At 49.4% G+C, this 17,970-nt stretch overlaps 1 protein-coding gene across 1 annotated transcript in view; it reads left to right on the forward strand.

The window, feature by feature from the left end:
* Positions 1 to 11,725: 11,725 nt before the first annotated feature.
* Positions 11,726 to 17,970, forward strand: part of ST14 (suppression of tumorigenicity 14) — a 39,693-nt gene continuing 33,448 nt past the window's right edge. The window contains exon 1 of the mRNA XM_032868933.1: positions 11,726 to 11,885. Within this exon, the coding sequence (XP_032724824.1) occupies positions 11,805 to 11,885 (81 nt within the window). The 5' untranslated portion in view covers positions 11,726 to 11,804. The remainder of the gene's footprint in view (positions 11,886 to 17,970) is intronic.

Raw genomic sequence — 17,970 nt, forward strand, 5'->3', positions numbered from 1 at the left:
TGAGGTCTTTCGGCTGCTAAGGGATGGAGGAGAGATCCAAGCTCAGCGCCGTTACAGTAATTCTCTGGCTCGCTGCACATTGGTCCTGGAGGACAGTGGTCCCTGGGGTCACCCCACAGGCTGGTGCCAGTCGACTAGGACCCATCCAGCTGGTCAGCTAGTAAGACTTTGATCCATTGCCATCACTCCTGTTGACGATGGGTCCTGGGGAGTTTGGGGCGGGTGAAATTGCAGTGTTTCCCTTTACACATCCATTGCCCAAACAGGGTCAGTAAAGAGGCAGGTGGGTTAAACTCAAATGTGCTGGCAATGAGCTCAAACACCTCCCTCATCTTGGACTGATACAGATCTCCAGATAGAGTAGCTAGAAAGAGTCCGTTTTTTCATTTTGAAAGGAAACGCCCATGGCAATGAGGCCTGTGTCCAGCCGGCCTCACCCTCAGCCAGTTCCACTCTGCTCCCTGGTGGCCCCGGCTTCTGTTTGGGGACCGAGAGAAACTTACTCATAGCCTGGTTTCTGCCTTGGTGACTCAGCTCTGCCTTCTGAGGAATCTGGCCCTGCCCACCTTGTCAGCCTCTGGTGCCAGCAGCTCCCAGCTGACTTTGGTCCTCCTATTTCCCTGTCTGCTCTGGTACAAATCGGAACCCAGCAGTCGAGTTCAGAGCCAGCGCAGGTGTCCTGGCGGCCTCCTCTGGTTTCACCTGCTGTCACACTGATACCCTTACACTGGGAGACACTGATTAGGAGGCCACGAGTCTCTCAGATTTGGGGGAAGCCCAGAGGCTCACTCTCAAGCAACCTACTGTCTCACCTCACCCATTAGAAGTGATGGACATGGAGAAAATGGACAGAAGGAACTAGAAAGGCCCTCATGGCATCTCTCATTTCACAGTTGAAGCATGACCACAAGGTCACAGTGCTCTTCAGTGCAGAACCAAAGTCTGTGGTACGTGCAGCAGGTTCTTTCCTCTGGGACAAAAGGTAAAGTGGTTCTTCTACAATAAGAGCATTTTGGGCACCTGGGTGGCTCGGCTGGTTGGGCGACTCCTTCGGCTCAGCTCATGATCCCGGAGTCCTGGGATTGAGTCCCTCATCGGGCTCCCTGCTCAGCAAGGAGTCTGCTTCTTCTTCTGACCTTCTCCCCTCTCATGCTCTCTCTCTGTCTGTCAAATAAATAAATAAAATCTTAAAAAAAAATAAAATAAGAGCATAGTGCCTTGGGGTACTCTGTCCGGAGACACTTACGTGTAGAACTCCTTAAAAATTAGAGGTTGTTAGTGGGAAACCACTGTGGAGAAGCCAAGATGTGCAGAGGATGGGACAAGAGACATAATCAATTCACAAATACTTGTTTCTGGATCCTTGAAATGGATGGGGCATGGCTTGGAGCATCTTCAGAAATTCTTTGGCTAAATTAACCCAGGTCCAAATGAACTTAAGATACTGAAGTCAGTGGCTCTGGTTAGAACACCAACATCCATCCAGAACACATTTTTGATGGGTGCCCTATATGTATAGTTATTTTAAAATTAGATATATATAAAGTCATAAACAGAAACTTGGAAAGCATAAAAAAAGACAGAATTATTTTTTACAAATGTTATTTAATAGAGCCTCTTGGGTCCGGGAAATATTACATCTTTGGTGCAAGCGAAGCGATCACTTTCATTCTCTTGCCACCAAAGTCCACAGTTGATTCAGGTTTCCTTAGTTTTTACTGATGTCCTTTTTCTGTCTCAGGATACCACATCCTATTTAGTTGTGTGTGTGTGTGTGTGTGTGTGTGTGTGTGTGTGTGTGTGTGTCTTTTTAAGCTCCTCTTGACTATGGCAGTTTTGCAGACTTTCCTTTGTTTGATGATTTTGACCATTTGGAGGAGTGCCAGTCAGGTATTTTGTAGGATGCCCCTCTACTGGGGGTTTGTCTGATGTTTCTCTCATGGTAAGACCCTGGGGTTCTGTGTTATGGGGGAGGAACACCGAAGTGCCATGCTCATCACACCATGTCAAGGGTACATACCGTCCCCATGACTTACCAATTACCACATTGCTCACCCGGCTGGGGCAGGCTCTGTCAGTATCTCTCCCAGGAAGATACTCTCACCAACCCCCATTCCCTTGTTGGAAGAATGTCACTACGTGCCACCCACAGTTAAGGAGGGGAGAGTTATGCTCCTCCATATTTATTTTTAAATTGTGTTTTAACACTTAGAAGTAGAGCAATTACAAGTCTGGCTCAAGGTCTATTTGTTGCATCATTTAATAGCTATCAAAGCTGAAAGAGTTCTTTTCTTCTTTAAAGATTTTATTTATTTTTGAGAGAGAGCCTGAGCGGAGGGGCAGAGTGAGAGGAAAAAGCAGGCTCAGGGAGCCTGATGGGAGGCTGGATCCCAGGACCCAGAGATCAGGACCTAGGACCTGAACTGAAGGCAGACACCTGACCGATGGAGCCACCCAGGCACCCCAAGAGTTCTTGATCAGTTGTGATGGTTTTTATGGGTATATAAGTTGGACATATGCACAAGCGTGAACACTTTTAATGGGTGAAGTTGATTGTCAATTAACCTCAATAAAGCTGTTTAAAAAAGCAAAAAGCCAAGAGAGACACCTCATACAGTCTGGAATGAGAAGTGCGCCCTTTGGCTCTGCCTCTTACAGCACCGTTGATCTGTCAATTCTTTTTCCAAGTTTAGGTATACAAATAGGTCTTTAAGAGGAGACATCACTGTCCACAACAAAATAACCTAGTGATGGAAATTTCTCTAGATTTCTGTTCTCAAATTTCTCCATAGCATGAGCTTCTTTAGAAAAAGCAAATCAGGGGGTGCCTAGCCGGCTCAGTCAAACGGCATGTGATGCTTGGTCTCAGGGTCGTGGGTTCGAGCCCCATGATGGGCCAAGAGCTTACTTAAAAAAAAAAAAGAAAGAAAGAAAGAAAGAAAGAAAGTTGGAACAGGTGTTTTTAGCTTAAGAAACTTACCAACAAACTGCAACATCTTTAAGTTCAACAACTTTTTAAATATTTTGTTGCAAGACAAATCTCTGCGTGGGACAAAATGTTTTCTTGGTCACTTCTAATCCTATTTTAAAATATTGCAAAGATGCTTCCATATTTTAAATGTTCCTGATTTTTATCAAAATAACTACATTGAAGACATTTCGTAACATACTGTGCATTTAAGGTTTTCACGTGGGCTAGCACCAGAACTTTATCTGGATATATTTCTTTATTCTAACCAAAGCAGCCAATCCAATAGCATTATATTTTCTGAGATTTTTCATAATCCATTTTTCCCATAAAACACAGATAAAATTTAAGAGACAACTATAATGCTACATGTGGGAATTCTGAAGTCCAAACTGCCTGGTTCTTCTAATTTGGCCACCTGCTAGCTAGGGGACTTTGAGAAAGTTATCTAACTGCTCCGTGCCTTGGTTTTCCCCATCAGAAAAAATGGGGATGGTGATGGTGCTTACCGCATTGCGTTAGGAGTGGTATAAAGCTTCAGGTAAAGCTCTGAAACATGGACCAGTGCCCAGGGCAGAGCAAGTGCTCAGTGAATGTTAGGTATTATTAAAGTATAAAAGCTATCTTTTTTTTTTCTTTTTTTTAGAGAGAGGGATTGAGGGGATGGGGAGAGGGAGAGAAAGAATCTTAAGCAGACTCCACGTCCAGCTAGGAGCCCAATGCAGGGCTCAGCCTCACAACCCTGAGATCATGACCTAAGTCAAAATCAAGAGTTGGACGCTTAACTGACTGAGCCACCCAGGTTCTCCGAGAGCTATCTTTCTAAATTTATTTTTTTCTCTATACCCAACATAGGGCTTAAACTCACAGCCCCGAGATCAAGAGTAGCGTGCTCTTCTCTTTGAGGTAGACAGGCTCCCCAGGTATTATTATGTTATTGAAACCTAAAACACACCTTGAAAATATATCTTCTCCGGGACATAGGGCCCGCTCAAGAGACAGTACTTGTGTACTTCATGATTAAAACAACTGGCAAGGGATGTCTGGGCAGCTCAGTTATTTGGCATCTGCCTTCAGCTCCATCACAGTCCCAGGGTCCTGGGATCAAGTCCCGCTTCAGGTTCCTTGCTCGGCAGGGAGCCTGCTTCTCCCTCTGTCCCCTCTCCCCCTGCTTGTGCGTGCGCTCTCTCTCTCTCTCTCTCTGGCAAATAAATAAAACCTTTTAAAAAAATAAAATAAAACAACTGGTAAACACTATGCCATAAACTGGGCTGTGATAGAAACATCTGTACTTCCATCCAAAGCTTCCATAAACTAACATTGTTTTTTTGCTTGTTTCTTCAAGCCTGTGAATCTTCCAACAGCATTTACTGACAGAAGAATGGATTATAGTGTTGCCTGCTGTTTTCTTTGTATTATTTCAGCCATTCTAAAAAAGTGATTCTATAGTGTCTTTGCTGTAAAGAACCTCAGGCTGTACATTTATCATTCCTTAATGAAATTTTATAAATTACTAAATTGAGTATTGCAGGACTTTAAGCACTAAAAAGAATGCAGTGGCTTGTTTTCATGTAGTGGATACTGACTGATTGATTGATTGATTGATTGCAGGGCCTGAGCCCATGACCCTGAGATCAAGACCTGAGCTGAGAGGGGTGCCTGGGTGGCTCAGTGGGTTAAAGCCTCTGCCTTCGGCTCAGGTCGTAATCCCAGGGTCCTGGGTTCTCTGCTCGGCGGGGAGCCTGCTTCCGCTTCTCTCTCTCTCTCTGCCTGTCTCTCTGCCTACTTGTAATCTCTGTCTGTCAAATAAATAAATAAAATCTTAAAAAAAAAAAAAAGAGCTGAGGTCAAGAGTTCGCGCCCAATGAACTGAGCCACCCAGGACATGTAATTTTTGTCTCATTGATCACATTGGCCTCACAATATTTGTTAATACCTCAAGGCCCAACACACTTAGAGTGAGGAATATCGTTATTAGTAGATGTAGATCCATGATCTCGATGATTTAGAACCTTTCAACCAACTTCTTAATTGATGATAACTGTTGTAACCATCAGGCCATTGTGGCCATTGAAGAGTTTGTCTTGGGAGTAGAAATGTCAACGTGGACATTTTCTTGTTCTGTACCTGAAGTACTGGTATTTTACTTAATTGCAGTGAAGATAATATTTTGCAAGAATCTCTAAAGCCACATGCACATATGCTTACATTAGTTGATTAAAACTTGAGTTCCTTTAAGTAAACCCATGAGCACTGAACTCAGAATGTAAGCAAATGAGTCAGGGTTCTTTGATTTTTCGAAAAAGCCCGTGGAGGCCCCATGCAGCGGTGTGGGTCAGGGAGTAGTAGGCTGGGGCATAGCTCCACACACCAGATGGAAGAAGGGGTGAACTTGGATGTGTGGGTGATAAGGATAGGGCAGGGGAAGTCAGACAGAAGAAAGTGCTCAGTGATGCTGTCTAGACAGAGCATCAACTAAGTGGTAGCCTGGGGTGAACAAAATGCCTTTCAGGAAGGCTCGGAGGGCACATTCCAGACGACCAGCTCAGAACACCTGTAACTGCCTCGTTAATAGAGGCCTGGGTACCTTTCGAGCAGCCCTCCTTTATTTGGAGGATTTCCACGTTAAAAGTCCTGCCTACCCAAGACAGGAAACAGAACTCGACTTTTCAGCTGGTTTGTCGGTAGGGCACAGATCTAACTTGGGACTGCCAATGAGATGCGCTCACAGGAGACTTATTCAAGAAGGAACAAAGAAAGGACACAGGTCACTCTCTAGCTCGAGTAACAGCAGAGGCAGGCAGCTCTGGGGCACCAGGGGGTGGTGGGGGGTACTGGCCTGCAGGGCGAGTCTCACTGGGACAGAGCTGTAGCGCTATCTCCTCGGACTCAGTGGGAGTTGGGGGGCTTCCTTGTGTGGTGACTGGCCTAGTTCCTGGCTGTCTCCTTTCCTCTTGCCTCTCTGGCCCTCCCAGAGATTCTATGAACTTCCTAAGAATTTTTAATAATTGCCTCTTTTTATTTTCTCTCAAATTAGCTAGGGTATAATGTTCTTCGTAAATTGGCAAGTTGACAAAAACTCCATTAAAAACAAAGTCACTGAACTCTAATGAGAAAATTGTACTTGTGACCTTCATTTAACAAGGAAGATTGGGCAAAAGAAAAAAAGTGACATGGGAACGAGGACTCAGTGTGGGGGGAAAAAATACAGATACAAGAATAAGTTCCGTCGATACCTGGTGGTCCTAAATTTGTATCGGAAATATCCAGATGAATTTGTTGAGCATTTTCTCTCTTTATTTATTTATTTATTTATTACAGATTTTTATTTATTTATTTGACAGACAGAGATCACAAGTAGGCAGAGAGGCAGGCAGAGAGGGAGGAGGAAGCAGGCTCCCCACCGAGCAGAGAGCCGGATGTGGGGCTCGATCCCAGGACTCTGGGATCATGACCTGAGCTGACGGCAGAGAAACTTTCACCCAGGCGCCTCTTATCTCTTTTTTTAAATTTAATTTTATTTTTTGGGTATTTTATCTCTTTAAACAACTCCCAGCTTTGTCCATCACCAAAAGCCCCAGAAGCAGTGACCAACTTAGTAGTCATAAATATTCCTTGCGCCCCGGTGATTGTCTTGAAATACCATTTCTCACTAAAAAGGACAGTAGGATGTCTTGAAGAAATGGCCGATTGTCTGTCTGCTCAGGGAATGAATATATAAGAAGAACCTGGAACTCTTACCAGAAAGCAAATAAATGATCAAAGATGAGTAGAATTGAGTCAGAAGTCCCAGCCAATTAGAGAGGCTCCCACTCAGGGAACCTGGGTGGCTCAGTCAGTTAAGTGTCTGACTCTGAGTCTCAGCTAAGTCTTGATCTCAGGGTCATGAATTCCGGCCCCATGGTGGGCTCGTGCTGGGCATGGAGATGACTTAAAAAAAAAAAAAAAAAAGAGTCTCCAGCTCCTCAAAGAGAGGACAATGTGAACATCACTAAGCATAAAAATGACAATGAACCAAAACATAATACATATGTTTAAACATCCAAGAATTCACAATACCACAAAAACAAGCCAACAAACACCAATTGGTCCTTTTGGAAGATGTTAGGGAATTAACTATTTTGAAAACTGCCAAATAAAGGGAAAGACTTGGGCCTTTATCCTTCCTTTCCAATACAAATGTTACCCCCGGGTCACCGCGTAGATGGGAGATTTCGCCCTACAGAGGTACTTCAGTCAGTAAATAAACAAGGCATGATAACCTGAAACGTTACTCTCCACGTTTCCTGAATTTAGAATCTAAGCATGAAGCTGGAAATACAAGACACCGGCCAGATGGAAACATACCACCATGTATGAAGTAATCTTCCCTTCAAAAAAGAAAAAATTCATACTTGGGAAAGGGGTGCCTGGGTGGCTCAGTCACTAGAGTATGTAACTCTTTGTCTCAGGGTCGTGAGTTCAAGTCCCACACTGGGCCTAGAGCTTGCCTAAAATAAATAAATAAATAAAAATAAAACCTGCTGTTCTGCTAGGAAAGGAGTGTCTCATGTTGCTTCCTGGCTTCCTAGAACATCACCACTTATCTGATGGAGCCCATAAACGCCCTGACACAGGAAGCACTGGGTGCTATCATTAGAATGCAATTTGCATGCAGGGCCTTTAATGCCGCTCCAGACTAAGAGGAAGAGATGCAGGCCGAGACGCTTCTCTACAATCACTGTGTCAGGTCGACTTCCTGAGAGCGTGCTGGATGTGACAGAGCGACGAGTGTAACCCTATGTTGTTACAGTAAACCCATTAGGTCTAATTCTCATGAAATCATGATATGTGAGGTAAATACTCTTATTCTTAAACTGTACATGAAGAAACCCAAGAACAGAAGCTGGAGCAAGGGCTCGATACCCCGAAATTCCCATCAGATTCATGGATGGTCCTTGCTCATTCCGTCTTGCAACAACATTTAAAGAGCCCTTCCGGGGACCAGGACAACCAAATGGCCCCTAATGCAAGCTCTGGTGCTGGTGTACAGATTTCTGGGAGAACTGAGGAAGAAAAGATTAATACGCCTGGAGAAAGTTCCACAGAGTGATAATTCAGCTGACTTTGGATTTCTGCAGGAGAAGGAGAAAAAGTGGGGTGCGGTGAAGTGGTCGTGCGGGGAGAAGGTAGAGTCACCCGTTGGCTACGAAAAACTCGTATTTTAGAAAGTGCGTTTCCACCTTCCACAGGGAATGGCTAGAGCCACAGCAGCACAACACCCAAGGTGGCAGTAGGTGTCAATCAACCCCGTTGTTCCAGAAGATGGGGCTACATTCACAGATGATGGCTCTGTAGCTGGTTCACCCCGCTCTACCCTGTTCATGCCAAACCTCCCCCATGCCCCACCCTCCTTGTCTGCAAACTTTTCCTGGCAGGGTGGGATTGGCCTGCAGGCCTGGCACAATCCGCTTCAGTGGCGCTTGCCCCGCTGTGCTCGCCATCTTGGACCGGAACAGCGCTCTGTGATTTTAACCTGGGGCTGGGCTGGGTCTACCGGATGTGGCCCCACTGTCTTCCACAGTATCACCAGCTGAAACGTTTTCTGGCCTGTGGTCAGGTCCACACTTGTACAAGCTCTAAGTGGCTCTGGCTCCAAGGACAGTAGGTTAATTGGAAAGGTGGCGGCGGGGGGGGGGGTGGGGGCGGTGTCCCAGGGCCATGGAGCTGACTTCCCCAGCAGACAGGGTCCTGGGGTCAGTATGAGAGAGACTGACCCATGACATGACTGGCAGCTTTGGAGTGGGAGTGTCTGGGGCAAGCTGGGAGATGATGAAGTCTGTGTGAGTTGGTCATTGAGGCTGACGAATGACCCTGGTCTCTGACTGAGTTTGAGTCTGGATTTACCCCTTCAGAGTGTGAGAACCTGGCTACATCCTCTATGCTGCCTGCTCTTGGCTTTCTTTGCTTATAATTTGGGAATAAAAACACTTATCTCAGTATAATTTTATGAGGATTGGTTTAATGTAAATGGACATGACAGTGACCACAGAGAAGGGTCTGGGTCTGCATGGCCTCCTCGTAATCTGGAATCAGAGTCAATGCCTTGCACGTGTATTGCATTCAGTGGTACCTCCTCCGTGGGCCTTCCGTGGGCGAGGCACTTCTTAGCTCCAGGAGCTAAGAGATGATGTTCTAGGAACCTCGGAGGTGAGATGAAACACTCCTTTTGCAACGGAAGAGCAGAGTTTTAGCTCCATGCACGCCGTCTCACTTCTCTCGCCTCGGATCTGGCTTACTGTCAATCACCCACACTAACTGAAGCCTGTTGCGTCATTAGTAACCCCAGTGCCTACAAAGAACCATTGGTGACCACGTCCTGATACGCAGGAAATTATTCTTGATATCTTCTAGGTAGCTTTGGAATGCGTTCTATGGACAGTGGCAGACTTATTTCCCATTTATTTAATTGCCCTGAGCGATTGCGCTGGTGCAATCTGAGCTCTGAGACTCAAAGGTGAGTAAGACACTGACAGAAATGCCAAGGAAAGGTGATGCATTCCATGAAAAAGGTCCAAGGAGACCCAGTCCTGGTTTAGAGGGAAGGAAAGCCTCACGGAGGAGGTAATAGATTAGGGTGGGCTAGGCTTGTCACAATATCGAACAACCCTCAACTACCAGGGGCCTACTGTCCCCAAAGCTGGCTTCCCATTCAGTCTCCGCAGCCAAAGCCCGTCAGTGACAGCAAGAGGCTCTGCTCACTGCAGCCGTTTCGGATCACCGGGTGAGCGGAGGTCTTATCTGAACACGTACTTCACTGGGGAAGAGGGCATGGCACTGTGTATTCCGTCTTTACACTCCTACCTAGAAGTGGTGTTTACCCCCTCATTTAACAATTCCTTGTCCACAGCTGGCCATATGACCACACCTGACTTCAGTGGGGAGGGAGTGCAGTGCTAGCCCGTGCCCAGAAGGCAGAAAACTAAAAACACCCCGTGAACAATGACAACACATGACTACCGTGAGCGACTCTGCCCCCATGTGCAGAGACGGGTGTGAAGGAGGAGGGCTGTTCTGTGCACGAGGAGCATTAGGAGAGGAGCACATGTTGGGAGGTCTGCTTGCGGAGACCGGGTCCAAATAGGAATGCTGGGCAGCAAGGTTGCAAAGGAAGACGGGTGACACTGTGAGAGCCACGCTAGGGAGGATGGATTTGATCCAAAAGACAGGGAAGGTTTTACAAAAGCTGTGTCTTAGGAAGGGTAACAGCGCTGTGTGCAGGAGGGATCCGAGGGGAGCAAACGGGAGACAGGAGATCCCTTTGCTTCTTACACAAATCCAGGAAAAGGGTGATGAGGGCTGGTATTCAGGGAGTCTTTGAAGGAGGGAGGAAAGAAAGGGCTATCCCTATCAGGTCTTGGAGAGAAAGACTTGGCCAGATTTGGAACTAATTAGATACAAGGTGTAAACGGATAGAGAGTCAAAGATAATTCCAAGATTTTCAGTCCAGGAGACTACTATTACAGCCCGAGGAAAGTGTGGAAGATGGTCAAGCCTGGGAAGGAAGTTTGGGGCTTGTGGATTGCAAAGCACAGATTTTTATTTTGTTTATTCTTGTTTCCCAGCACCTACAACAGCGCTGAGCATATAGCATGTGCTCAGTTATATTTGTAGCCTGTGTAATACCGGTAGAACACAAATGGAGAAGTTCCTGAGCTATTTTTAATGCAGAAAGGCAGTCCTTCATGACATCAATATTAGAAAGGCAGATTTACCTACCTGATACCATTAGAGGAGCTGAGATGTCAAGAAAGTGTAGGAAGGAAGGCTGAAGAGACAACTTTGGGAACCTTGACCTTTAGGGGACCAGAATCCAGGGAAGGTGAGCCTTTGAGGATGGGATCCGTCAGTATGGGATGTGGGGAGTAGGTGAAGGATGCAGGGAGCCGGTAAGATTGCATTTGGTGGAGCAACTGGAGTCTCTGGTCCCCCAGCCAGGGAGACCTGGACACACATCCCAGTAAGGACCTACCAGCAGAGGGGAAGAGGCAGCAACGGCCATGGCCACGGCACCGGGAAGGAGGGCCGTGGCTGGACGGGGAGGCTGGGTCAAGGAGCAGTTCTGGTTTTTGTTTGAGTTTGGAGGGTTATAATTGAGACCTAGTCATAGAGCAAGGTAGAGACTGCACAGAGATGCCAGAGAGAGGGAGAGAAACCATGGCTGGCATCAGGGAGGTGGACGGAAGGGCTGTCTCCCGGCGCAAAGTGTCACCTCTAGGAGAGGAGAGCGGTGGATTCACTCTCGTTGCTCCTAGGTACTCACCTTGGGCCCACACGGGCGGGGCACAGTTCATGCTAATGGCCACCACCACGCAGGTCGCTGAATCTTACTTGTCCCTCACCTTCCGGGCCATGGCCTGCTCTTTCCCTTCTCCCCGAGGGGAGGAGGCGGCGCGGGGCTCCGCGCGGGGCGGGAGCGGGCGAGGGGGCGGCAGGCCTGGGAGGGGTGAGCCGGAGAGGCGGCCGGGCGGCCGGGCGGCGGGGCGGGCCCGGGGAGGCCACACCCTGAAACTACCTGCCCGGGACAGGAAGAGCGAGGGCGAGAGCGACCGCCGGCGGCCGGCACGCCGGGCTGCGACCGGAACTCCGCACGCTCCGCGCCCCCGGCGCCCCCAGCTCCCCAGCGCGCCCTGCGACCCCAGCGCAGCCCGCACGACCCGCGCCCCCGTGAGCCCCGTGCGCCCTCGCGCGCCCCCGCGCGCCCCGCGCCCTTCGCGTTCCCCGCGCCCCGACGGCGATGGGAGCCAGCCGCCCGCGGGGACTCCGCCTCTGAGACTCGCGACGGGCCACCGGGACCATGAAGAGCAATCGCGCCCGCAAGGGCGGAGGGGGCTCCAAGGACCTCCGCGCGGGACTCAAGTACAGCTCGAGGCCTGAGGTGGGAGAGGGGCGCGTGCTTCGCGCGCGTCGTCGGGGACCGGGAAGCCACCCCAAGTGGCCGGGGAGCTGGGCGCTGCGCGCGGGCGCCTAGGGCCCCGGGCGCTGTAGCGCGGCGCTTTGTCTTGGCAAAGGGAACCGCTCCATTGCCCATTTGTGGCCCGGGCGCTGGCCGGCCCGGCAGGTGGAATTTCCTGTTCGGCGGGTGCCTGGCGGACCTTTGGTACCAGCCCTGCCCCGCGCCAGCCGGCCACGGTGGAGGCGGCAGCCCGCAGGTCCTTGGAGACGCCGAATCTCTCCCCCGTCCTTTCCCTGACCTGAAAAAAGGTCCATCTCAGTTCCTCCATTATCTCCGTGCTCTTACTGCACACCTGGAAAGAACCAGGGGTGGAGGCACGGTGATTTGGGGTGAGGAAGGGAGGTTTTGGGGGCTTTGGAGCCAGAGCCTCTGCGGGAGTTTGCTTTTTTCCTTCCCGGTCAAAAGGCATTTTGCGACCTCTGTTGAGGGCGACTGGGAGACAGAGCTAAGGTGGTGCTAAAGTGCTAACTATTTCAGGGTTGGGCTTCCCTGGGCTTCTCGAAGAGGGGATGGAGCCCTTTGGGAAGGTGATTCTCTGGGAAGGGATGTGAGACCATGTGTCTTGAGCCTTTTGGAAGATCCCAAAGTCGGCAGCTCCTGTTAGACAAAACAATGAAAGACCTCTTGAAAGATCTCAAGGATGTTAAACCTTAGTGCGAAGACTTGGGGATGGGTTGTATCTTTATTGAAGGACACACAGGTGGTGGCACCCAGGCGGGACTAGCAACCAGGACTCTACCTCCGTCTAGCTGGGACCCTGGTTTCCCAAAATGCCAACGAACTCTGGCTCACAGCAGATGCTGAGCGGGTGCTGAGAGGCAGTGCTCCCTTTGCAGGGAGCTTTCCCCTCAGCAAATGATGGGGGGCTCTGCTCCACCAGCTCTCACTTTCTCTCCTGTCCTGGTCCAGGAACATCTGCTGGTGCACATTGTTGCCATTGCTCCACGTCAGGCCACAGTTCGTAGCTTTCTGAAATCAATTCCTTTTCTCCAAGTGGCCTGGTGACTTGGGGAGTTTGCAGAAGGCCAGATCCTGGGGCTGCTGTGGTTAGCCGGACCCCAATAGCCACCAAGGCTGAGTGACTCTTGTTTTCTCCACATTTCACTTCCTGTGTGGAAGGAAGCACGGACAGGGCAGCCAGCCCAGAGGCTTGGGACTGGGTTCCTGCTGAGCCTCCCTGCCTGAGGCCAGTTTGACCCCACTTATGCCTTTTATTTTCACTTCTGTAACTGCCATGTTTGTGAATCCCTGATAATTGCCTCCTGGGGTTCGAGCCTCCTGCCCCCTCAGCAGAGGGCCTACTGTTTGGTATTTGCTATTTCAGGGCGAGTCCCCCCCCCACCCCGCAATTTCCCCTTCTGGGATTCCATAGTCTTGTCTGTGCTGCCCGGCCACCCACACGCCCTCCAGACCAGGGGCCAGGCCTGGGGCTCATCTCCATGCTCCCCTTGGAGCCACAACAGCCAGCTTTCTCTCATCACCTGCAAGCCTTGCTTATTTTCCCCCTTGGTCCCTGCTGGTTTTCTCATCTTCTGTGAAGCTCACGCGTTCTCTCTTCCATTGGGTTTTCCTCTCCACCTCTGTTTCTGCGATTTTCCTTCACACATTTCTCCTGCCAAGCTCCATTGAACCAACTCTGTACCTAATCCCAGGCCAGGAACTGTTGGAGGGAGGGTTCTCAAAGACAAATAAGATACAATTGCTTCCCTTAAGGAAATCACAATCCTGAGAGTCGTGCTGAGAGACATGTGTAAAAATTAGATATGATGCAGCGTATCCTGAGGAAAGTAGCCGACTGTTCCCAAAGCTCATTTCCATTTCTCCAGGATGTCCTCAGATACTCCTTCCCACCCCATGTCTTTGCAGAAATCTCGTTCCTGGGATCACCTTACAGTGTTTGCAGTCAGGGTCTGTAGACTTGGCTTTGACCTCCCTGACCAGGAGGTGCAGCTGCTCTCCCCGGTTTTGTCCTGTGTGTCAGCAGAGCCTGGAGGGGTCGTGCTGAGCCCCTCAGGGGGACTGTTGCTTTTGACTGCCAATTTCTGACTACTTCCATTCCTACATGGATGGAGAAAGTCTCTGTCTGGAGGTTCTCATATTTGGCTGCATCCTTCCCGAGGCCGATGACGGTGAGCCTCGCCCCACCCCACCCCAAGCTGCTCCCATCAAGCAGGAAGTGGCCACCACAGTGTTCCCTACTGTCCCCAGGGCCCTACTGACGTATGCATTGTGTCTGGGGATTGTGTGAACCCTCCCTCCATGATCGCTAGTGTAAAGATGCCAATTATTATGGCCACCAGTAAGAACTGGGAAGCCTGCCTCACTGAGTGTCCAGTGTTGAATCTTTGCTAGAGCTCTAAAGGTGCTTTGACATCCACTGGTGCCTTCTCAGGTGAGGAGTGGCCTGGGTGGGCCTCAGTATTCCCTAGGCACATGGAGACCCGACCTGGGCTGGGCTCTATAGCTCTGGCGATTCAGAGAGTCCTGTCTGTGTGAACTGGTCACACATTCACTCATCTGTGTAGCAAATATTTATTAGATTCCCACTGACTGAGCACGTGCCAGGTTCTGGACAATAACCCGAGAAAGAGCCCAGTCAGAGAGCCCCTGCTTGCAGGGGACATCAGTACATTGTGGAACACAGGAAATTAAGTTCTGTATGTATGGTAAGCGCTAGAGTCCAGAGAAGCCCGGGCGGAGTGCAGGGGATACTTAGGAGGCATCTAACCCAGGTTCGAAGGCTCAGGATAGGGGAATGGGGGCATGGGGCCGTCTGTGATGTGGTGGCGGGAGTGTCCAACATGATGGAACCAGGACCTGGTGCCTCCACTTTCCTGGCAGGAGATCTCGGAGATGTTACCTAATGTCTAAGCCTCAGTTTCTATGACTATAAAATGGGGATGACATGTGTGTTATAGATTTGCTGCAAGAATTAATAGGGATACTTTACATCACAGCCCTTTGTAAGTTGCAGCGTGGTGCACACATCACACGGGTTGGATTTCTGAGTTGGAAAAGGCCTGGAGACCAACAGGAAGGTGCGTTGTATCGGTAGGAGGCCTGTACAGAGGCCCGGAACCCCAGCTGGCACTGGGGCACTGGCCTCCCAGAAGGGCCGGCCTGCCCTGCTGAACACAGGGACTCTCTCTGAGGAGCTGTGGGAAACGAGAGCACCCTTTATGTAGCTTGTATGGGAAAGATCCTTCTACTGGAAGGAAATGTGAGCCCAAGACCAATGCAACTGACTCCTTCTTCCCTTCTTCCTCCCACCACCCCTCCCCACCCCGCCCAGACTTTAAAACAACTTCCTTCTTTCCGGGTTCTCTTGAGCATGTGCCAGGCTCTCTCAGAGGCCCTTGTGCCGAGAAGGGGTATGCAGGGGGTGAGGGGAGAGCAGATAGAGTGGGCAGTGGGAAACCAGGCTGGTTCTTTAGGTGGGGACTCGTCTCCTGGGTGCTGTGAATGAACAGGGAGGCTGCCTACTCCGGGGGGGGACCTCCGGTCCTGGGAAGACCTGGACCTTCATGGCCTCATTTAGGAGATGGGGAAACTGAGGCAGAGAAGACAACCCTAGCTCGGTAGCTGCCCAAGTCAGAAGCCCAGGGCATCTAAATCCATGGGACAGTCCACAGTGGGGGCAGGGGGGTTTGCCCAGAGCCGGCTTGTTGGTGGTAGTGCCCCATCATCACAGCCCCCCTCCCCACTTGGACCTCTCATGCTGCGGCCCCAGTGGGGGTGGCTGCCTGCACTGTGGCTGTGGCCATGGCCGGTGGCCATGGCTGGTGGCCACCGTGGTGCTGGAGTTCCCCTGGTGTCAGTTCCTTCTCTGGCTTCTGGTCCTACCCAGACTGTTGGCTCATGTCTCTCCTAAGAGAGAAAGTCTGTTCTTAGAAGAAGAGAGTGTGACCCAGCCCCTCAGCCCAAGGCCTGAAGATGTTGCTTCTGACATTGTACATATACCACTGGAGTGTTCAGATCATTGCTAGCATTTGGTGAGCATAGACCATGTATTATACCTCTTAGTATTATTGTTACCCCTTCATAGGTGAGGTAAGTGGAGCACAGAGAGGCTAAGTAACTTGCCTGAGGTCACAGAGTGAAACAGTAGTGGGATTGGAATCTGAAGCCAGGCAGTCTGGCTCTGCTGTGTTCTCCTTGGCCTGCTGGAGTATCAGACAGTGCGCTCAGGACTGGATGGATTACTGAGGCTAAGAATGAGCTTGATTTGGGTAGAAACTGGATTTCTCTTCTCAGGGCGTTTCTGAGATGTGGGTGCTTACCATAGTTATCATGGCCAGTTCGTAGATGGGAATGGGAACTTCTGGGCTTCCCTGAGAACCCTCACTCAGGCTGGTCGTGGTGAGAAGGTTCTTGGGGTTTGTTCTTGGACAGTAATTGCCCCTTTTTCTTTGTTAAGAACTTTTCCAGAAGCAGGTCTACTAAAATTTCTGGTTTGGAATCTCATATTTTCTGAATTTGCATAGTTTGTCCAGGTTTAGCAACAGAATCATGAGAATCCTTGGGACAGTTGATGAACTGGTCAAAATCTCGGATCCTTTGTTTCTCTGACTTGGTGATGTTAGTGAAAAGGTAGAGCGGAATAGGATTACAGCCATTTCTACCCATCACTCAACGTGTATATTTCAGTTCATTATCTCTCTCCTCACAGCAACTCTAAGGGAAAAAAAGCCCAGTTTACAGAGGAGACTACTGAGGCTCAAAAGGTTTGCATAATGGCCCAAAGGCAATTAGAGGTATACCAGGGTTCAGACCTAGATCTGTGTGACTTCAAAGCTAAGATCTTAACCGCAAAGCCATTATACAGTTGTATTCCAAAGGTGATGGCGATTGATGCATATCCCCAGCAAAATATTGGAACACGTCATTAAACAGAGTGGTGAGCACCAGGCGCCAACACAAGTCCACAAAAACCTCTCACACCAGACTCGTCTGGTTTCCGCTTTTGATGAGGTTACTCATCTGGTGGACCAGGAGACTGGCAGGAGATGTGATTTCAACAAGGCTTTGAACAAAGTGTAGCTTTATTTATTATACACATGATTACAATTATAAAGGCAGTTTTAAAATGAAGAAGGCAAAAATTCACCTACCCAAGCCAACACATCAGGTTGTTTATGATTTACTCTTACCTGCCTTACCTACCATACCATATGTGTATGTTTTACCCAGTTCCTTGCTGTGGAGACAGTTTGTGTCCTGGGGAACTGCTGTACAAGCCTTCTATCAGCTTAGCATGGTGGAGGGTGGGGGGCTGGAAGACAGTGAGGTCTGGTAGATTTGGTCTGTGCCCAAGAGGGTCCTTTCATGGACAGCGTCACTCTGTGCCATACCTGGGGGCTGCTCCTGCCTTGTTCCTGGGTTCTGGGCCATTTCTTGTTTACTAGCAATTCTTTTTTCATTTTTAAATTTATTTTTGATTTATTTGACCGAGAGAGAGAGCACAAGCAGAGGGAACAGCAGAGGGAAAGGGAGAAGCAGGCCCCTTGCTGAGCAGGGAGCCCGATGTTGGGGGCTTGATCCCAGGACCCTAGGATCATGACCCAAGCTGAAGGCAGCCACCTAACCTACTGAGCCACCCAGGTGCCCCATTGTTTACAACAATTCTGGTGAAGTCTTGGAGCATTTGCTTATCAGCTTTGTAGATGACAGCCTCCTGGGAGGGAAAGGCCAATGCCTCGGATGACTTAATTCTGAGTCAGAAGGACCTGGACAGCCTGTATGGTGGGGTGTCGGGAATTGTGTCCATCTTCGTTCAGAGTAAATGCCATGCGCCACCTTAACACTGGAAACAGAAACCACCTCCCTCCCACGACTGGGATGTGAGGAGATGGGGGAGAAACAAGCAGGGCACCACGGGAGAGCCAATATTTTGAGTCAACGGCAAGCTCACTAAAAGCCAGACATGTTCTGTGGCTCCCTAAAATGTAAAGGAAATTCCTCCTTCCCCATATTTGTATTGGTTACACCCTTTAAAATTATTATTAAG

The sequence above is a fragment of the Lontra canadensis genome, unplaced genomic scaffold, assembly GCF_010015895.1.
Source record: "Lontra canadensis isolate GAN:19392208 unplaced genomic scaffold, GSC_riverotter_1.0 scaffold36, whole genome shotgun sequence".
Classification (NCBI taxonomy): domain Eukaryota; kingdom Metazoa; phylum Chordata; class Mammalia; order Carnivora; family Mustelidae; genus Lontra; species Lontra canadensis.